The sequence below is a fragment of the Epinephelus lanceolatus genome, chromosome 5 (genome assembly GCF_041903045.1).
Source record: "Epinephelus lanceolatus isolate andai-2023 chromosome 5, ASM4190304v1, whole genome shotgun sequence".
Lineage (NCBI taxonomy): Eukaryota > Metazoa > Chordata > Actinopteri > Perciformes > Serranidae > Epinephelus > Epinephelus lanceolatus.
In genome coordinates, this window is record NC_135738.1 from 43,152,605 (window position 1) to 43,175,657 (window position 23,053).

The window sequence follows — 23,053 nt, forward strand, 5'->3', positions numbered from 1 at the left end:
AGATGTATTAAAGTATAAAAAGTGTGAAAGTCTGCATGGGTTGAAGGGAGGAACGAATACAGGACTTTTACCCAGGAGGCCGCTGTTTGTGTCCTGTGTGAAACCAAAAGTCAACTTTGAGTTTTTTAAAACAATGTAGCGTATTTCACGTGACAAACGTAATGTTACGTTAGTGACTTGTACTTATTTGAACCCTTACTATAACCTTTTTTCTCAACCCAACCAATTACTTTTGTTTTCTAAACCTAAAAACGAAGTAAAGCTTATTGTGAAAAGAGACTGTACACATTTAACAAGGAGAAACTGTACATTTCCTGTAAACACAGAAGTTTATTTTGAAAGGACACTATGCATTAACAAGTGGAAATTGACATGGCATCCCTGAGCATCCTAAACTGACACTCGGAGGGGTATCGAGAAGTTATAGTTTGAATGTGTGGTCATTGACCAACTGTCAGTATTTCACGTGATGGGAGTGAGAACATGTTGTGAAAACAGGATTTTAGAAAGGTTTGCAAATTTATTCAATAGAATAAACTGAAATGTAGGGTATGCTTTGGATTACTGTCTTGCTGAAACACCCAATTGCACATCAACTTCAATGTCTGGACTGACCTACGAACATTTGCCTCAAAGATTTCTTCATATTTGGTGGAATTCATTCTTCCTTCTACCTGTACAATATTTCCTTCTGCCCTCAGCTGCTACACAACCTAAACTATAATGGATCCACCTCCGTTATTTACAGTTGGCTAAGTGTTTTTGTCTTAACATGCATCAACTTCTTTCAATTGTGACCAAACAGATCAGTTAGGAGTGTCGGTCCAAATCACACTGTTTCAAAAGGTGTCGGGTATTCAAGGTTTTCTTTTGGATATGTAAGAGCCTTTATTTTGTGTTGAGGTCACAGGAAAGATTTTTTTTCCTTGCAATTTTGCCATGCAGGTCTTTGTTGTTGAAAGCACTTTGTATTGTCCTGTGAAAAACTGGACCTATGTCTGCTGCTCTTTTGCAGTGGTGTGTGGGCTCTCCTGACATTTTTCTCTACAGTTATCCTCCAACTTCTGAAAACATTTCTGTCAGTGAAAATAGGTCATTTGAAACATTCAAAGTTTTTTGTAGCCCTCTCCTTGTTGGTGGAAGTGAACTATTTTGAGTCTTGACATCTGTGGACAACTATTTAGAGGAACCCATGGTTGTTAACAGGCAGAACAGCCGCCGCAGCCTGATACTTTAGAACAGGGCTGCAACTTATGGTTATTTTCATTGTTGTTTCATCTGGTTTAATCTTTCTCAAATAATCGATTAGCTGTTTTGTCTATAAAAGGTCAGAAAAATGAAAAATGTCAATCAGTGATTCCCAAAGCCCCAGCTGATGTCCTCAAATGTCTTGTTTTGGTCACAACCCAAAGATATTCAGGTTATTGTCATAGAGGAGTAAAGAAAGCAGAAAATATTCACATTTAAGAAACTGGAATTAGAGATTTTAGACTTATTTTCCTTTAAGAAAAAAAAACAAACTGATTAATCAAATCAGTTTGCAATCATAGTTAATCAATTAATCGATCAAATGTTGCAGCTCTATTTTAGAAGGCATGGAGTTACTTCAGAATCAATCTGGAAATCCATCGGTAAAAAAAAAAAATAAATAAATTAAAAAAAAAGATTTTTATTACTATTATTATTTTTTCTTCCTCTACAATGTAAATTGCAGAATCTGTCTTGAGAGATTACTTCAGAATAAATACTTTAGGCCCTGGAATTATGTTCACCTGATTCATTAAAACCATAATAAGTAAATCACCTTGGTCTGGGCCTTAGTCATCATCGTTGTCAAAAGTAACAAAGAAAAATACCAGAGGGTTCCCAGATATTTGCACAGGGCTTTTTTTCATCTCTTTTTAAAAATGAACTCACTTGTAGACTGAGTGAATAACTGACAGCTGCATGACAAACACAGAAAACTAGACAAATGCAAGTATGACACTGAATGTATTAAACTGTGCAGACCTAAAACTAATGCCTAGGGAGAAATCAGTCTTCATCCTATTATATATATTATATATCTATGGCAATCTGCAAATAGTAATATTTGTAATACCAATATATATTTTTGTACTCTAATCTACTCAGTCACAGCCTGGGTGGATGGATGCTGTGACAAACAGCTCATAACTCCACTTTCAAGACACTGACACACTGCTAAAAAACAGGCCACCTGAGCAGCTGGGTTAATTGGGGAGTGTAAAAAGATTCAGAATCAGTGATGGAGGCAGTTCTTACTCTGTGAGTACTCCTCTCCCATCTGTGGAGGATACTCCTCGTCCCAGTCCACCACGTCGTCATCAGTCAGCACCACTACGTGACACTCCCTCTCTCCGCTCTGAGCGCTGGCCACCATCAGCGGCAGCACCATCTCCTCCAGGTAACACTCAAACTGACGTCGGGCCCCGTCGTTAGACAGCTCGTGCATCAGGGCGCCTGGAGAGAAACCAGGAGGACATCCATGATGAGCGAAGCCGACAGAAGGAAGAAGGACAGGATGTAGGACACTGTACTGGATCATGTCTTTCAACAACTAGGACAGCCAAGTACTATTTTAAATTTGAGAGTATTGTACATCAGTTACATACCACTAAAGAAAATAAATCACTACTGTTCTTGTAACCTTGTTTCACAAGTACATTTTTGCTGGGACCTTTCTTAACATTAAAATGTAAACAAAAATGTTTTTGAGACATAATATCACAGGAGCTCACACAAAAACCTAATAAAAAAAGGAATCAATCACAACTTAACATTACTGTGACAGAGTAACTGAGCGTGTATAAAATACTTTTTGAAATGTAACAACAATTATCACATGGCACATTCAATAGAGCTGTGTTTTTGACAGAGAGTTTTGACCACTAGCAGCACTATGGAGCACCTTTTTGTATGTGTGGGTCTGTATTGTGTTTGTTCTCTTGCATGTGCAGAAGAAGGCAAATTGTGCAGGTCATATGATAAAAACTGTCTGAAAAAGTTTTATGAGAAATAAAAAAGCACTGAACATGCTTGTTAGAGCTCAATGATATGCACAATTAGTTTTGGTAAGAGACAGTCACCATAGTGGGCTATGGTCCAGTCCCATTTCTTTTTTACCCCACCCCTTGTTTTTGATAGTCCCTTGTGGTTAAAACCTTCCCCTATTAAATAGGACAACCCTGACATCAGTATCATCATCAATGGCTTTTACATAAACAGACAGGACTACGACAGTAATGGTATTATCACAATGGCATTTATCATTTATCTGATGGAGATAGAAAAGCGATTTGCTCAACATGGATGCTTCACACACATCTTCATCCCGGGAACACAGTAACGCGCAGTTTCAAGATGGTAACACAAGATCAGTGTCATCAATTCAGTATCTGATCACATGTCTCCCCTTCTGTTCCCGAATTATGACGCTGAATAATAGTCAGAAAGCATTTTTGCAGAACATTATGATGTCACAGTAAAGCTGACCTTTGACCATTTGGATGTAAAATGTCATCACTTTATTATTTCATCCGATTAGACATTTGTGTGAAAGTTTTTGTCATAATTAGCAAAAGACTTCTTGAGTTATGGCCAAGTTTTGTGACGTCACAGTGATCTTTGACCTTTGACTACTAAAATCTAATCAGTTCATCGTTGAGTCCAAGTGAACGTTCGTGCCAAATTTGAAGAAATTCTCTCAAGGCTTCTTTTTAGATATTATGTTCATGAGGACAAGACAGATGGATGGACAGACAACCTTAAAACATAATGCCTCTGACCATTGCTATCTCCAGCATGGCTAACAGTAGCAACCTTCACTGCTACCTAGCCGTCTGCACTGATGTCAGAGGAGCAACTTCACTGATGGACTTAAGTTAAGTTTTAGGTGTCATGTACCATCAAAGGAGGGCAATGTGGAAATATGTCAAAATGTGGGACTGTCATGAACAAATCAGCAAAAACAATGTAAAGTTAGCTTATTATGTTGGAGTCTGCGGGGGGGAAATGGCAAGGCCATACAGAAGGGCCCCCCCCACCCCCTGGTTTGACCCCCCCCCCACTGCCCATTATGATAATCATAATCTTTAAAATTTTATTGATAAAGAAAATACATTTGTGGATTTCTTTTGTTGCTCCTGTAGCCATCTTGCAGATGATTTCTCATTACACTTGGTGTGGAGTGTGCCTCTGAAAAACTTCCATTTTGAGGGCCATGTAGGCGTAATGCTTTGCCCTACTCCTATCACAAAAAGAATCGGGACATCATCACAGATGTAAACGCACATAACAGACGAGTAGGGTCAAGTAATAGGGATGTTTTGGGGTTGAGTCTGTTATCTTCCTCTGAGCGAGGCTGTATACTTCTGGAAACTTCTGGCTCGACAGCTGATAATATTCAACAGTACTGCACCAGTTCTGACCTACATATTTCCTGTGTGAAGCTGCTTAAACAAAATAAATACAAATACAATACACCTCTGAATGCAAACTCTTAAAATACACAAACAGAAAACATGGTATCTATCTGCAGCCTTAGTGTGGCTCTATCCAGGACAGAGACTGACTGAAATTAGACTCTAATGAACCACAGAAACCGCATTTAAAAAAGCAGCAGCTAAAGACGAAAAACCCTGAAAACCACATCCTGTTGGTACAGGAGTGAGACCTACTTGCCTGGGTTGGTTTTGTGCCTGCATAACAAGCATTAAATCTCACAGCTAATCATGACCTACTTAGAGCCAAACACACACACACACACATACACACACACATACACACACACACACATACACACACACAGAGCCTGTACACTGAGGCTGCTCCTCCCACACACTCAGAGACACAAACAAACAAACAAGAGACATGAGCATGCACAATTACAACACAAACATCACAAACACACACAGATGTGCGTCACTGACAACATGACACTTTCATGTAACAGTGTGACATCACAGGTGCGTCAAATGTGAATTTAAGCAAACAGCAATGATGCAAACAAACAGCTACATCAGCCTGTGTATAACAACCAGCTATCTACTGTGTATGTCTGATGATAATGGAAAAGCTTGCGCCTACAGCTCTGACTGAAGGCTTACTTTTACAAAAACAGCTGCAGAAAATGTTGTGTATATGTCTATCAACAATACTGTGTTGTGGACGTAATATTGCTGCAAACTTATTTTCATTTATTCTAAATGCAAACAGGTTAAGAGCTGACTATATCCATCAAATATACAGTAAGAGCCACAATCAGTAGTAAAAATAAAACAGGTAAAGTCTGGTTGTTTTCTTCTCTAATGCGGTAAGACAATAACAAGAACGATCTGTGCTTCACACTCACCGCGTCACCATGTCAACAAAACCAGTACCTACGTACATCAGCCTGCAGTTCTACACAGTTCAGACAGCGAATCAACAGCCAAACAAGCCGCCTGTACAGTTGTGTGTACTCACTGAGGTCTCTGCACTTGATGGTGCTGTAGTTGAAGGAGATACAGAGGTAGTCACATGCCTCCCTCAGCTCGGGAATGGAAACGCCGTCAGGGCAGCGGATTATCCCCGACTTGTAGTAATCCTACCATTTTCAGCAGCACACACGCACACACACACAAATGAATACGCGGGCAGAATGGCGACCGTTCACACGCACACACAAGCATGGGAGAAAAAACAAGACGCCATTATTGATGCTGCTTCGCTCGCACAGGCGACAGGGAGAGAGAGGGAGAAAGATGGATGAGGGAGAGGAGGGGCGGAGATGGAGAGCGAGCTGTGATGAAAGTGGAGAGCAGCGACGTCACAGGGGAGAGAGAGGGAGAAAGAGAGGGAGAAAAAAGAAGGGGGAGGGGTGGAGAGCAAAGGGTGATGAAAGCAAATGCTAACAACGTCACTTTCCCTCCCTGCTCCACTTTCCATCCTCCTGCTGTCTCTGTGCAGCCTGTGTCAAATGAGACACTCACAGTGGCCGTTTCCCTGGAGACTCTCTAAAGCTGCAATGGAAACAAGGAGGAGAGACTGGACAGGCACACACAGAGAACTCAGGCACCACTCACTTCCTGTTCTCTACTTCTCTCATTTTCTTGTCTCCATAATCCATAACCACAATCAAGTAATTATTGGCCCCTCAGTAATGCACTCACCCAGAGCAGAGGCAAATGGAGAGTGTTGTGCACTTGCCAGAACCATTTTTTGATGCAACATATCAACAAAAGCTCACCATGCATGCTTTCAGGAATATTTTCTGTTCCCACTGGGCGACTGCTGACCATGCTTGATTGGACAATATTTTGTCAGTGTTGTTTTGTTAGTCGACTTGCCTCCAGAAACAACCACAGTTTACCGGACACACTAGTATGCTAGAGATGAGAGTTCATGGAGAATGAGTACTGTAGCATAGTAAGATAGCTGTGTCAGCCTCGCTCAAGTACAAGCATTTCCACTCATGATGACCTGTCTTTGGTAGTATTGTTTTGTTTTCCCATGAGCAACACAACATGCTGCTCCAATTTCCTGCCAGCACTAATAAGTGAATATGCTGACAAGCGATCTCTGTGCCCTTCAGCTTTACAGTGTTTAAACAGTCCCTCTCTAAGTCATGTCGTGATGAAAGAGTCAATGCAACTCAACACACCACAAACTAGCCTGAAAAAATACCAAAGGGCTCAATCACAATATTTCTCACAGATAATGTTGTCAAAAGTATGGATTCATCGACACATACTTTTTCAACACTCATTTTCTGCAGTATTGATACACCGATACTAGGGATGGGGGGAAAAATTGATTATATCACGATATTTTGTGTGGCAATGTCGTATCAATACACAGTCGCAAAGTATTGGTCTTTTATCAAATAAATTAGTAATATTGCAAATACAAATCAAACTTTTGGTAGATAAGATAATGATATGATAATAATATTGTATCGGGGGAGCCACACCTTACTGCTACCAACTGCGCTTCCTTGCTCTTTTATTTCAATGCCAATCTGCGAATTTAAACAAATGTGGGCCAGGGACATAATTATAAATTCACAAAACCACAAACTTTTAACAGCCACCTTTCAAGCATGGATAAGTGTTTGATAGGAAAAAAGGTATTAAAAGAGTTTTGGCTGAGTCTCACTTCAATCAACTGCAGTAGTCCACGAGCAGTAATAATATATCTTTTCAGATATATAGTTAACCCTTACCTCACTTGATCATTTCCTTTAAAATAAAAGGAACTGATACGATACTGAGACTCCTAATTTCTGTTTAACTCCCTAAAAAATATCGACATTCAATGCCATTTTTTTGATACCACAAAGAGAGTCCTTTGCTGCCATCTTCCATTATATTTAAACAAAAACACAACATCATATCCAACTGATTTCCAGTTGGATGTTGAAAAAAACATATTTTTTCAAACTTAGAAATCTGGGGGTAGATACACTGCGCACTGAGAAAAGAAGAAAAGAAGAAGAAAAACAGCTGGGATCTAGTCTAGAAAAAATGCACAATGTGCCAGAAGTGTTCATTTCCACAGGAGTTATAGCCCAGACCTTAAAAACTGTACACTTCAGAGGTAGTGCAGTTGGTGATGAACACACAAGGCAAAGCACTTGTATATTATTCTTTACATAGCTGAGCTGAAGAATCCAAACAGCAGAACTTCCATAAAAGACTGAGCTGAACATCCCTGTCCGTGCAAGCAACAATAATGGACCAATGGAGACTAAGAAAACTGGCAGAAAAGGAACAGAAACAGAGAGAGGTGTATCTTTATGTAGTACCAATGGAAGGATGGATGGAGATGGGGTGCGAGAGAACTATAAAGTGAATAAAACATTAAGAGATGCAGACTGTTTCAGGAGGGTTCTAAACTCACTGGGAACAAGAGAGAGGAGGGAGAAAATAAAAGGGATAAATATTTTTAAAAATGTATACTGTCCATATAAAATAACAAAATGATTAAGAACTAAACTCAGCCTTCTCACCAGAATGGCTCTGAAGACAGTGGAGCTGATGCCATCGGCCACCTCAAACTCCCCTTTGTCATTGGGTCGTGTGAAGTTGTTGTCCCGCCCAGAACCAAACATCCTGAAACAAACAACAAATGAGAGAAAAAAGACAGCTGTTTTTTTTTAACTTGGGATCGCGGGTGATAGAACAAACTGAGTATCAGAACAAACTCAAAGGACGGCTGAGTAGACCCGTGATCATCATTTGTATCGCTGCTGTTTGTTTTATCAGCTTCAAAGCTGGAACGGTACATTCAAGATTCCGAAGACACTGAAGTTTTGGTTTCAACAGTTCCTTGCAATCAGCTTTTCTAAATGGGTGTAATTAGTCATCATAAAAAGGTGCAATCTGAATTTTCATTTGTTAAAAACTAACATGTTTTTATATATACCACATACAAACACCATCTATTGTTTTATTGTTAAGAGTGTTGAGACACAGTGTGACAAAACTTCACCTGAGCTCTCGACTCTACTGTTGAGAGAACTGGCAGACTCAGCACTGCATTTTGCAGGGTGAGCAACCAGGTCAGGTAACACTTTATTTGAATAGTCCGCCTACAGATAGTTTATAGAGTATTTGTAACATTTCAAAAGCTTATTAGTTGAGATCCAACGACTCAACCGTTTTGCTTTGTCTGTAGATATTAAACAGATTATCTGTAGAGTATAATTCATGATACCTACATATTCTCAGAATAATTTTGTTGACCTTAAAGAAGAATGTCACCATTGGAAAGATGGTGTTTTAATAAATCTGGACTGTCTATGCAGTAGAAAGACTCATCAGTTTGGTCTGAGTTTGGGAGAGAGAGAGGCAGGTCTGTCTCTTTTTCTGCGTTTGTACTCTTCATGTCTGCTGTAGCGGTAAAAGTGGCAGACAATATGAAAACGCAGAAATACAGCCTGTGGTTCAAGCAACAGCCCAGGAGAGCCAACAAAACTGGGCCGGATAACCCGTTTCATCTGGCAGTGTTTCGCCAGGGGGCAAGGACGGATATCTAGGCACTGGTTAGATGGAGGGAAGTTTACCACCGTTCATTTACACACACTACCCACATTTTGATACAAAGCTGGTTGAAAATTGGCAAAGTATCCCTTTAACCTATGCTGCATAGGTTTAGTAAATAATTCAGGTTCAACTAAATTATTTTACAATATGCAGTAAATAGTTACATTTACTCTATAGTTAAATGTCTACAGTAAAAATGAAACAGTTGATTTGTTAAATCTCAACTAATGAGCTGTTACAAATACTCTATTAACTATCTGTAGGTTGACTACACAAATAAAGTGTAACCTTTGATCAAATTTCAAAGGTCCACTAGAACGCTTTGGGACATGCAAGAAGAATATAAAATGAAAGAGGAGGAGGCTCTGTTCTTTCAACAATACAGTTAAAGCTTTTGGTTTTTGGGTACTGTAGATGGGAGTGAAAGATGAAGAGAGCAAAAGCAGACTTACTGTTTAGACTCATTAGAGACTGTTCACCATGTTATGCTGCAAACTGTTTTATGGATTTCATGATCTTTTAACATTTAAATTATTGAGTAACTTCTTTAACTACATCAAGGCCGCATCCACACTGAAACGTTTTCATTTTAAAACAAAACCAATCTCCACACACAAGCGTTTTAACACTGTTTTAACAATAATATGCCTATGAAAGTTTGTCACATCTCCATTAACGTACACTGGGCGTGCGTGTGGTGATGTAAACAGAAAGTTGACTGTTTAGTTTGCAGTTGGATTCTTAGTTACAGAAAAGGGATGTACGAATTTGTCAGCCGATATTGACCTTGCTGACTGCCATCGGCCAACAGCCAAATAAGATGACATTCACTGGTGACAGCGGCCGATGTTTTTCTGTTTTGCCGCATCAATTTTACGCAAGCTAAATACCAGGATTCGAGACTAATGGTGTCCCGTCGTCCCAGGGACAATAGAAAACGTGCCTGAGATGCTGTCAAGACAAAAGTACATAGTAAACTCACTATCAACACATCAGGGGACACACCCTATTGTTTCCCTGACAATGCTACATTGTGATCAATAAAGCACTGCTGACATCTGCAGAAGAAGAGCTAGTTAGTGTTAGCTGTTAGCTGCCAGTGGCAGGAATTAACTGCTGAAGGTTACAATGAGTTACATTAAGCTCCGGTTAAGCGCTATTCAGTAAAAATGAGTATTAGGCGAAGGTAAATTGTAACACTGTTATGATGTTTTCAAATATAAAATGTAATTTTTGGCAAGAAACTTAAAACATAAAAGGTACAATGTTTTGGCTTGACACATTGTAACTGAACAGACCATATCAGGAAGTGATTTCCACATCATTGTTTTCGTAAGTCTCTGTTTCAGCTCAACCAGACTAAAACCTGGCCCCGAAGTTTTGAAAATAAAACCGAGCCAGCAGCTTTTTCAAATGTCTCTGTTTTAGGGGTTCCAAAATGCCAGAATAGTGTGGATACTCTGCGTAAATTTAGCAGGAGTTGTGTGTTTTAAAACAAAAATGTATTAGTGTGGAGCCTAAATCTATCTCTCAGTCATTACCTGCCCAGCATGGTGTTTGGTTGAGCTGTGAAGATGGCAGGGTCCACCACAAATCTTGTGTTATCCACAATGAGCGTTACTCTTTCTCCCAGTCTCAGTCCACTGCGATGGCCCTCTTTACTGCTGAAGTCATACACATAAATCATATCGCACGATCCGGGACCCAGTGTCTTAGAGTGGTGGTCTGCTCCAGGAGGACCCAGGGACCGAGGTATGTGGCCCCCGATCAGGGCCCCTCCAATGTGGGAATAGGGAATAGAAACCCTGGGAGGACGTGGACTGGAGGATCTGGAGGAGGAGCCTCCGTCACCACGTTCACGGCCTGTGGGAGAGAGGAGGACACATGAACACCAGCAACACAAGCTTTCAGTCAAACATATACATACATGGCATTAGGAGATTGAGACCTAATGGTTGGGCGAGTAAACTTTGACTTTTGGGACTGTGTGATCAAGACTAATAATAACGTCTTGTATCTTTTCTCTTCACCATGCTGCCGAGTGGGAGATGTGACATTCCTGATGCAGGGCGTCAGTTGGCTCTCTCCTCTCTCATGGGAGGAGTCGCGTGAGCGGTCACTGGAACGCCGCTGTTGTTCCCGGCAATGTTCTGCCCCTCCTCTTTCTCTCGCCCCGCCAACGGCACCGCCACTGGCACCGCCCCCGGCCCCATACAGACTCATGGTCCTGACCTGCTGGTGCTGGTGGTGGTCGCAGTCCAATACTGACAAACCACACTGCCGCTCACTGATGAAGAAATAAGAGAACACACAGAGGATATCAAAGTTTTGAGCACGTCTTTCATTTAAACTAAACAGCTTCTGAACTTAAAATCAGATTGCAAAACGTTTTTGCTGATTTGCTGATTTGCGAATGTGCATAATGTGAAAAACAGTAAGAAACAGACCTTTTGGGGGACTTTGACTCTACTAACACCAAATTTGGCATACAGTCTTGTGGGACTAAGATACACAACCCTACTTAAAATGAGCAAGATCAGTCAAAAAACATGGCTGCCATCAATCAAAAAGTCTTAACAAAGGGTGGAGCTTAGAAGGAAATGGGCCAAACATCAAGTTGTTTTTAGCAATCCTGACTGAACTCAATGGAGACATCTGGCATTAAGTCTTTGACATAGCCACCACATTTCGTTCTCATCAGATTAACAGGGAGCAAAAGGCGAGACTTTAAGTGTGCAATTATAAAAATGCTTCATACATTATGATGAAACAAGTGTGTGATTGGTTTCACTCCTTCTATAAACAGAATTAAAACAGCTGAAATGTTTGGTTGCCTGAAACCCGCTTGCTTCTTTTTGCAGCTTCGATTTTGGGCAAATGAGCTGCTTCCTTCTGTTGACTGTGAAAGGGCTTAGTCAACTTGTTCTTCCTGCAGCTGTGTTTAAAATTAAGTTAGTGCTGTTGATATTAAAGCTACTGTGCCCATGAAGGACACAGTCATTTCAAAAATTTCCTAACAGAATTCCAAACTGCCATAAAAGTTTGATATGGTCACAACTTCAAGTCTAAGTGGGATGACACGGCTAATCATGCAGAAACCAAAGCACTGATGCATGATTTCATGCAACAAAGAGATAGATTACTTGGTGCACTGACTAGATCCTCTCTAAGCACCCTTACACATTCACACACACAGTTGTGCAGAGCTCGCTCAGGGTAAATGGTTTGTTTTTAGAGCGCTGAGCTGTAGAACGACAAGAAAGCCTGTAAAAAGTCTGCAGTCAACTCATGTGAACCCTTACAGGAGCAGAGTGCTGCAAGAACAGGGCCAACACCAAACCCCAACCTCAGCCTGCAGCTACATACACACACCACCCCAGCATCCATTAGACTGTGAATCCATGTGAAACAATTTTGAGTAAGCGGAACTCACTTAGATATAGGACAACAAACAGAAATGGGCGTTGACTGTTTACTCACTCCACAGGTTGGTTTTTCAGAGATTTTTTTGACTGATAGGTAAAAACCACCCCACCTTGCCTTGGAGCAAGCGATGCGTCCTGGAGTGGTTCGCTGTAATTTAGTATTTTTCCAGAGACAGACAAGCAGTCCTGAGAGAGCTGTTACAGTATCTGTTCTCCATTTAAAAAAGGACTTAAACACACTCTCATGTGTGCATTAATGCACAGGAGCGATGCACATGCATGTACTCATTTGAGGACAATACAAAAAGTGATGTGAATGGTTTGACTCTTCTGACAATTTTGCTTTTAGGTTTTAATTTTGATAAACAAAACAAAATCTTTTTCCATTCTGTCATGTAATTTAATAATGCACAGGCTCAAAGGCACAGCAGGTGATGCTACAGCATTTGATAGCCATATAATGCCATTACAAATGGACAAGTTGAAATACGCAAATCAAATAGTAAATATCTGAAAAATAAATTAAGATCTGAACGTGAAAGTGACTTGGATGAAAGGGGGGGCATCAGACATGCTTGTGTGTGTGGTAATATTTGAACCAGTTATACTGTATAAGAATTGATTTAACTTTAATACTGGACTGGTTATTGGCGTAATTGACGTGTAACATTAAGTAAATGCAGATGGTCATATCAACGGACTGTGTAAAATAATGGACATAGCCACCGTCATGTCACCCATTGTTTTGCATACTCCTGTTTTGAGGCCTTGAGTCTGGCATTTTGGACATAGTCATCTTGGTTTTTTGGAGCCAGAGGTGATCATATTTGGACGAGAGGGTGGAGATAACCCAATTGCTAGCTGCTAGTTTACGCTGCACTCAATTAACTCACAAGTTGGAACTGGGAATGACGTCAAACTGGAGTTGACAGCGTTCTAGTACAAGAAGTTGGAAAACTAAGAAGTTGTTATAAATACTAGTTGTCAGGTTACACGTTTTAAGAGTATCAGTTGATAACAATGCATTCCATTATATTTTGCACATACAAACACTGTAGCAACATGTCCATCAAAAGAGGTTGGACATAATTGTGTGTAAGACAACAACAATATGAGATTTTCATTTTCAAATAATCTTCAAGGGAAATATCACCATTTCATAAAATATGGTATTATACAATTACTGTTATCTTTATCGGTTACAATGACCCTTTAAGGAATAAAAACAGATGTTTTTTTTGTTTCAACAAATGCTTTATATTATTGAAATTTGAAATCTGAAACCATCTTTTTTAATGAAAGAACGTAAAAGTCTGACAGACAGTCAAGGAAGAAAAGAGATGCAAATGCACAAGTGAGATTCTCCATCCAATTTTTTTTCAGTCCCATAGATAAGTAAATGTACTCTGTATGATGACCATCAATTTTCATCCCACAGTACACCAGTAAACCGCTGCAACTCTAGACACAACTAAGACAGAAGTGCTGATAAACAGTATATTACTACAACTTTCACCACTGTTGATACACAGGGTAGCCATCTCGGATTTTGAAGTTGAGGTAGGTAAGGTTCTTCCTACTTTCCAAGTAGGAAATCCAACTTCAGAGAGTGTTCTGGCTGGGAACCCAGAAATTTGGATTTCCCAGTGGAAATGGAATGAGCCATTATTTATCATAGTGCATTTTCAGCAGTGGTTAACTGTGATAATACTAATGCTAATTTTGGCTAGCAAAAAAAACAAGATTAATACCATCAAAACAAACTGTACTTACCAGAGAATTAGAATATTTAACTCTTTAGAGGGTTTTTTAATGCAACAAAACACTGAACAAGACTTTTTTTTGGCAACTAAAAAATTACAATTAACTTTCATGAACTGAAAACACACCGAACTAGCAATAGCTACAGTTACGGCTATACTCTGTGATTCTGGGGTTATGCCAGGGTTACATTACCTTACCAACACTGTTGCCATGACAGCAACTGTTATACAGTAGGCACCCACCAATCACTCAAATTATTCCAGTGTTAAGCCTTAACAACACTGAAGCAGGTAAGTTATATAAAAATCGACCCCCCTCGCAGTTGACATAAATGGGCAAATTTTACGATACAGACAAAACCGTTTTTTGTACCAGGCTGTTAACAGGTTTATTTTTGCTGTAAATTTCAACGTGGAGGTCTATGGGGATTGATCGCTCTTGGAGTCAGCCTCAAGTGGCCATTAAAGGAACTGCAGTTTTTGGCACTTGGCATTAGCTTCATTTTTCAGTCCTGGAGATTGACACTTGGTGACATGCTACAAAAACAAGTAACCAAACGAATCACATGATGAACAACAACAACACAGAACTGCCTTACACAAATTGCTTGTTTAGGAGTAAAAAAATGGACCATGCTGCATCAACAGATACTTAAGGTTTTGGTATTGATATATGAAAGGGGCTTAATGGTACGAAATGCTTTCTAATTACATTATTTTTATTACAGTAATATTATTTAGTTGTATTATGATAAATTACATCGCTGTAGTTTTGTTGATAAATGTATCCATTTCACTTCCACTGCACCAGTCTAACTGGCTATCTGATCAATAGTGTTGAGCTTATAAGCCAGTAACACATCCAGGTCTCAGTAATGAAGAGAGCCTAGCTCTCTTGAGAGAAGCTGCTATGAAATATGATGATGACCATCTACTGAAGGCTAGGAGAGATGGAAAATGGGAGCAAGGAGGGGTGGAGAACAGAAAGAGAGAGGCTTCTTTTTTATTGTTTTATAAAAATGGACTTAGTGATGTAAAAAGAGCCAGAGTACTGCTTTCTACTCCGCAGAGCACATGACCAGGCACGCATAAATAAACCACCACCACATAAAGCCCTGATCCAGCTCGCTGAGGCAGCTTTGGCATGGAGGTTTTATATACTTTTACACAGAATAAATCAAGTGTATACCAGTTCTTAAACCCAAGGGTGAGTGATTCATTATTGAACAAGAACTGATAAACTTTAGTCTTTTGTTTCCATGCACCATGCCCAGTGAAGGGGTGGTAATGAGAGAAGCCTTTCTGGATACTGGCTGACATCTTAACATGCTGGACAGCCGGGTAGATGGCCAGCTGACTGATTGAGTGGCTAATTGGATGGGTAGACTCAGACAGAGCAGACCCAAGAAATAGCAACACCAGCAAAGTGACATAAACAGATCAACAACACCGTGTGATGACTGCATGTCACCTTAAATTCCCACAAACGCCTAAGCTACACGTCACAGATTCATTTTTGTTTGATGGTGCTCCATCAGTCTCATAGTGGCTAAGACTATACCTTTTACACAACACATTGATTTAATGTCAAATTAAAATTGCATATTAAGACTGCACAATCAATTTAAATATGTATAGAAACAATCCTAATATGGCAAATGGCAATATCCAAATCTGTTTTTTTTTTCTTCTTCTTTTTAAATGTGTCACAACATACAGTTACAACTGATATGGTGCTACAGAGATGCCCAGGCCTATGAATCATATTTTAGACATAAGGGAGCACGGTTGTTTGGTACAGACCCCAGTAAAAGTTAATTCGTTACCATTATTAGTTGTGTGGGTTTTTTTGGTAAAAAATGAAATGCAAAAATGACCCACTAAAACTGTGACTGACGATTTATTTATTTATTTATTTTTTTGTATATTGGGCAGCCAAAACATATATAGTGCTAGTTAACTTTGAAGTTTGAACTCTACTCAAAAGGGTAATATTTAATCAAAGAGTAATCCAAGACCCTGTTATTTTTCTGTTTATAACATGTTGGCTTTTCAGCATAGCTGCAGACTCTGGCAATGTCCTTGAAGACAAGGGTCACCATAGCAGCTGAGGAAAGGAAGAAACGTACATGCACACACACACACACACACACACACACACAGACAGACAGACACACACACACCAACACACACCTCTCTTTGTGGTTCAATGTGTTCAGGTGAGCTATCTGACACACACAACCGACAACTTCTCTCAGCCTATATAAACAGACACTACCTGTCTTTGAAAATGCTGAGAAAAAACAATATGTTAGGCTTTTCACAGAAAGACATAGAACAGTAGTCAGGCCTTTTATTGATTATATTGAGGAGAATATTGTTATAAACAACTAGGTCTCTTATTTCAAACTGCCATGATTAGCCTAAGTGATCTAGCCAAGATATGACTGATAGTAATATGCTGTCTGTGTATTTACACTGGTGTCTGACAGAGCAAATGCATGTTTTACCTCCAGTGGGATTTGAATGCTTGTCATAAATGGAATAATAAAAACAAAAGTGGGTCCTCCAGCCAAATAGGCACGCAGCCAGCGGGCCAGGCCAGCAGGCTAGAGGGAACAAAGGAACTGAGGAGGCAATATTTCACTCAGGGCAGGCAGCTCCTCTCATCTTTCACATGGCAATGCGGCCAAGATACAGCAGCCAAGATTTCACACAGCCAGACAGAACTAGAGGGGGCTAATACCTCACTTGTCCAATTTCCTGTTACTGGGCACCCCCACCCCCCACCCCCGATATCACAATTTCCCTTTTCTTTTGCTGAAAGGGGCAATGGCCTATGGTGCTTACAAAGGCTCTGGGTGCAGGTTTACGGTGTTAAACACAAGTCAAGTTCACCAAACCCATCAAAGACACAATAATTGAGATGAAGATGCAAGGCATTCTAGCAGTCTATTAAAAGCATGAGGTGAGAGCCCCAAGGGGTGAGGGTCCCATCTATTATTTAGGGGCTGCTGACACCGACACACTGACGGGCAAGGGCAGAGAAACTGCTCTCTGCAGCAGTCTGGGTTGAAATCCATTAAAGGATGCTGAGTACTGGATATTAACAGGGAAATACCCCCTTACCTACCCCATTATAACATTAATAAAGATCTGTATACATATACAAATAAATGTACAGGACCTTCATATTTTGAATTTCTCATATTAAACATAATCTAAAAGACTACCATTAAATATCGTGAGATGACTTTTTACTCTCCACTGAGGACCAGAGTCAGACGAGTCCCGTCAAGGATAATACAGTCAGTGATTTTCTTTCTAGGTGATTATTATAATTACAGTAAATTAGACCAAGAGCCGGGTACTAGCTGTAGCACAATGACAGAGCTAAAATCCCGATGTTTTGAAAGCGGACATGCACCCACCGGTCGGTATCAGAGGGCCAAGTGAAGACAAAGCAGCAGGGGATGAGCTGCGGGATGACAGCGGCACAAAAGCCTTGCGCTCCTCCGAACAAAGCGGGCTTTCCGGCAGCTTCAGCATCCTCGCTCATTACTTTCCAACTTCATCAGCATCGTTCCACACACTCAACCTGGACTTTAACTCGCCGGTAAAATCCACCGCTTCGATCCAAAGCTTTAAATATGTCTAAACGGTGAGGGGGAGACGCACACCGGCTAGTCATTCAGAGTCACCGGAGGGACCTTAAACTGTGAATGGCCGCGTGCTTGACTGAATCAGAGCGATGCTGCCTTCACGTGCTGCTTTGTAAACTCCCACTCCTGAGTGCTCCGTTTGCTAGCGGTACATCTCATGGACGCTAGTCGTTAATAACAACAAAGCAGATCCTGCTTTTATCATCAGGCAGGATGCCTTTAGCGCCATTTCTCAAAAGAATCCAAATTAAACGTCTCATAGGCTTGCGGAAAAATGTTATGGGAAGAAAGCAGTGGACAAAATAACGTTTAGGGAAAGGATGCCAAGAAAACCCATGTAGGCTATTAGTCAGACTTGCATATTTTTATGCACAAGGGACATGCATGCTGACCACAAAGTTGCAATATTTCCAACATCTATTAAAGGCAGTATCAAACAGGCACTTATTGAATGGCTCTGTCTGCAAGACTGTCTAGGACAGTTTACTTGTCGAAAAATAACACTGGGGGAAAATAAATAAAAGGGAGAGATAATACAACAATACGAATTTTTAGAATATTATACAGGTAGAGAAAAAAAACAATGTTCCACAAGTCTGCCTAAGCTCAATATAGGAGATAAAAAATGTTAAGGAATAGAGTATACAAACTAATCACAGACATACATTAAAAAAAACAGGCCTAAAGGAATATCACTGATTTCTCAAATGTTACCCTAATTTTCTCTGCTCCTTCAGCATTATGATAACAAGTGCAAGTACAAAACACCTTATGCCATCAAAATGTCATATTATAAGTATGGGATAATGCCTGACAAGGTGTCCATTATCACTGGCGAAGGCCGTCTAAAAGTGATAATGAACACCTCAACATGATCACTCACCAAAGAAAAAAGTAAGAATATTAATTCATATTTTTATGCTTTTTGCAGTCAAAATCCCAGGTTTTTCACGAGCCATAACTCGGTTCCCTTGGTAACACCTGAGGGTTTACCTAATAGCTGGAAAAATCATTACCGCCCAATAAGGTTCTTATGCAATGGAAATGTTATTCACTACTCCAGTAAATAGGACGAACCTTGAGCCTTTTTTAGATAGGAATTGTGCAAATTTGCAGGAAAGCCCAATCAGTCTTTTTTCAGCATTGGCAGTATAAAAACAAAATCGGGGAGCGCGGAAAATTGCCACCTACCTACTTTTGTTGATACAGAATGCGCCCTTTTCAGGGCAATGGGGAACGTGAGCAAGTAACAAAACGTGTGGCTCAGCTTGTGATGTGAACAGTGACGTGGGAGGAATGCCGCGGCTAGTCAGGAGGTGATTCTCTCATAAATCAGACCCGTTCCTCACCCTCCCCGTCATCTGACGGTTAATGGCCTCTTTGTTTGCGAGGGCAAGGAGGGCGCGCAATTCCTTGTCTCCCCACTTGCTCATCCCTACAGTGTCTGTCAGGTTTGCGTTTCCCTCTTGCTACTAGCTGCTCTCTAATTCCTGCTATCAGCTGTTTCCTGTTTATGTACCGCCAGTGAGTCGCACGTGCGGCGTCATCAACAGCTCCTCCCACAAGTCATCAACAGCCCCTCCCATTGTGAAAGGCAAAAAATTGGGCGCCTTGGATCAAGTCGCCTTTCCGCCTCCGTGTTTATAAACGCTCACAGCTGGCCGGCAAATCGGCCCAACATTCCCGGAAAATCTGGCAGTGTAAAAGGGGCTTTAGATACCACCTGGCAACGGGAGATATTCTAGTCCGCCCAGCTCATGGAACCCTTTGGCCCAGCTATTAGCCAGAAAGCTAATGTTATGCTAGCAAGATTAAAAGTTAAAGCTCCAGTAGGAAACATTGTTTTGGTATAATTGAGTAAAAATTTTATAATATCCTCTAAGCATAATGTAAATCAAGTGGTCTGAGACAAACAATAGGTTTCTGAACCTTACCATGGCTCTGTGTTCAGCCTCTAAAGAATCAGTATCATGTCGATGTGCATCAACCAATCAAAGGTCAGCTGGTTGGCTGTTCTACTGCATATGTGCGTTCCCGTGCCCCCGGCAGAAGGGGAGAGCAAGCAGCAATGGTGAACAGTGCACCAGGTGAAATAGATATTCCAGCATTGGCTATAACTGCCTACACGGCTAAACCCAAAAAAAGGAAGACAGAAGTCGGTTCCCCGGAGCCCCAGAGGGAGGGGAAGGGTGAGGTGGGGCCGGGACCGGCCAGAGGGTGCGAGCGTCAGCCGTGGGAGCGGAGCCGAGGGTTCTCCGCGGAGAGCAAGAGCCAAGCCTCAGGAGTATGTGCGAATCCGCGAGGGAGGGATGGGGAGGGCTGCTGCGCGGAGAGGGAGAGCCGAGCCTCGGGGGTATATGTGCGGGGCCGCGAGGGAGGGATGGGGCGGGGTGCTGTGTGGTGAGGGAGAGCGAGTCTTGGGAGTATGTGCGGGGCCGCGAGGGAGGGATGGGGAGGGCTGCTGCGTGGTGAGGGAGAACGAGGCTCCCAGAGAGGGAGAAACAGAACCAAGTAGGATAAAATACTCGCATGCTCGTCTGGTAGGAGGGGCTCAGGGCAGAGACGAACGAAACCTAACTCAGATGAGACTCAAAAATCACCCGTTTTCAGGCTTGCTACCTACTGCAGCTTTAATAACATTGCATACATTTGACAAACTGAGAATATAAATTGGCAGTATGTTTAACAACAAGACTAGCTAGCTATTCAGCCATGTCATTATTAATTAATTATTTATTTATTAATTTATTAATTAATTATCAAGATTTTCACGAACAAACGACACGCCATACGTAACATTACTGTCAGCCGCAGCCTGAAATAGTGAGTTAATAGCAGACGGGATGTGAAATGATTCCTTAAGTCCAAGGGGGGGTGTAGTATCTGCAGGGTGTGCTGCAGTGTCCCCCTTGTGGTGTTCAGAGGGTGAGGCACTGACACACTACTCCCAGTGTTGTAAATTAATTGTAAACAGATTACAGATACTGATACTATAATGTAGTCGGCATATTAATTTAGAACGGTGAATAGATAGTTTCACCGGGACTATTTGGTAGGTGTCCATTATCAGTTTTTAACGGACACACTGCAGCCAATCAGAATCGTGTATTCACCCAGACCATGATATAACCGATAACATAACTTTATGGTGATAATACTGCCTTACGTGGGGCGTCAGTAGCATAGTGGATAGTGCCAGTGCCCCATGTATAGAGGCGATGCCTCGCTGCAGCGGTCGCAGGTTCGACTCCGGCTTGTAACCCTTTTGCATGTCAACCCCCGCTCTCTCTCTCTCTCTCTCTCACTCCATTTCACTCTGTCCTGTTCATTAAAGGCAAAAAGCCCAAAAAACAATCTTAAAAAATAAAAAATAAAAAAAAAATACTACCTTACGTAGCATTGCTAAGGTAATGTCTGCATCTCTCTCAGATGAACCAAGATGAGGTCCAGGACCCCTTCCCACTAATAATATCCAAGACAAATGTATGCAGATACTTCAAGAGCATTGATGATGTGTACAGATCAACTGGCAGATGTCTTCACAGACATTTTCAATGAATTACTATTGCCCAGTAGCACTCACCTATACCATCATGAAGTGCTTTGAGTAGTTGAACAATCTTCATCACCTCCACCCTCCCCGACCTACTGGACCCACTACAATTTGTTTACACACCAAATAGATCACCTGACAACGCCATCACCCTAGTCCTAACCACTGCCCTCTCCCACTTGGACAAGAGAAACTCACACAAGAATGCTCTTCTTAAGGTGCTTGCACATGACCAGCGTTAAAAATCTCTTGATGCCTGCTGTGCCATTGTTTTCCTATGGAAGCTGGCGTTAACGCTGATGTCGGGGTACTTTTCAACTGGCTCTACATGGAAAGGTCAGCGTCAAACGGGGTCGAAGTTCAACAAAACTGAACTCTGTGACTGTATCGCGAGCTTCCTGACAGGTGGAGCAGAGGCTGTGCAGATAGGCACCATCACATCCTCCACCCTGCCTCTTAACACCAGTGGCCTTCAGAACTGTGTGCTCAGCCTTCTCCTGCACTCTCTGTTCATTTTTAATTTTAATTTAATTTAATTTTATATACTTTATTAATCCCCGAGGGGAAATTCAATTTTTCACTCTGTTGTCAATTACACACAGGTCCGAACACACACATGCACAAACAGGACCTATACATGCACTAAGTGGAGAGATGTCAGAGTGGGCTGCCCATGACAGGCGCTCTGAGCAGTTGGGGGGTTCGGTGCCTTGCTCAGGGGCACCTCGGCAGTGCCCAGGAGGTGAACTGGCACCTCTCCAGCTACCAGTCCACGCTCCATACTTTTGGTCCGGACGGGGACTTGAACAGGCGACCCTCCGGTTCCCAACCCAAGTCCCTATGGATTGAGCTACTGCCGCACAACTGCATGGCCGCCCAAAACTCCAACATCATCGAGTTTGCCGATTACATGGCCATCGCCTAGCCTGATCCCCAATGTTGATGAGACAGCCTACAGAGCAGAGGTTAGAGCCCTGACACCTTGGTGCCAAGACAACAACCTCTAGCTCAACATCTACAAAACCAACATCAGATTTCCACTGCACGGTACAGCTCGACTCAAGTCGCCTCACTTTGGGTACAGAGCTTTATTTTGTTTTCCACTGCAGATATTGCCCCATGCACATTTTTGTGGCTCCTCCTGTTCGATTGTCAAAGTGTCCTTGAGCAAGACACTTAACTCCAAGTTGCTCCCAATGGGTGGGCCAGTGTCTGTCATGGCGGCTCTGCGTCACTGCCATTAATGTGTGTGTGAATAGGTGAATGAAAGGCAAATTGTAAAGCACTTTGTCCGTAAAGGTAGAAAGGCGTTATGTAAATGCAGTCCATCTATCATTTACCCTCAGTAAGAAAGCAACGCAGTGTCAGAAATTAGCAAGGGCCATGGGCCATTTGGCCCGCAATTTATCCAAGAATGCCCCCAAAAGCCATGTTCCGGGGGCCAAAATTGCCCCCAAGTTTTTGAAACAACTATATGTATTTATATTTTTAACAGTATTACAATCTGACATTAAAGTATAATTTTATTTTCATTAAATTAATTTACCGTCACATCTAAAACTCATTTTCCAGACATAATCAACGAGATTGCACTGATTACGTGAGA

The 23,053-nt window shown here is 41.4% G+C and overlaps 1 protein-coding gene across 2 annotated transcripts in view; it reads right to left on the reverse strand.

Moving 5' to 3' along the window:
* The window catches only part of LOC117262437 (BTB/POZ domain-containing protein 10-like), a 34,621-nt gene that overhangs the window by 6,504 nt on the left and 5,064 nt on the right, over window positions 1-23,053 (reverse strand). Inside the window, exons 1-6 of one of the 2 annotated variants that reach the window (XM_033635401.2) lie at window positions 17,664-17,958; window positions 11,075-11,331; window positions 10,586-10,907; window positions 8,009-8,111; window positions 5,485-5,605; window positions 2,284-2,481 (exon numbers count right to left, since the gene is read on the reverse strand). In XM_033635401.2, coding sequence (XP_033491292.2) covers window positions 2,284-2,481; window positions 5,485-5,605; window positions 8,009-8,111; window positions 10,586-10,907; window positions 11,075-11,331; window positions 17,664-17,791 — 1,129 coding nt within the window. In that variant the 5' untranslated portion in view covers window positions 17,792-17,958. Of the gene's footprint in view, window positions 1-2,283; window positions 2,482-5,484; window positions 5,606-8,008; window positions 8,112-10,585; window positions 10,908-11,074; window positions 11,332-17,663; window positions 17,959-23,053 lie in introns of those variants that run through there. The other variant, XM_033635402.2, reaches the window with a different exon arrangement.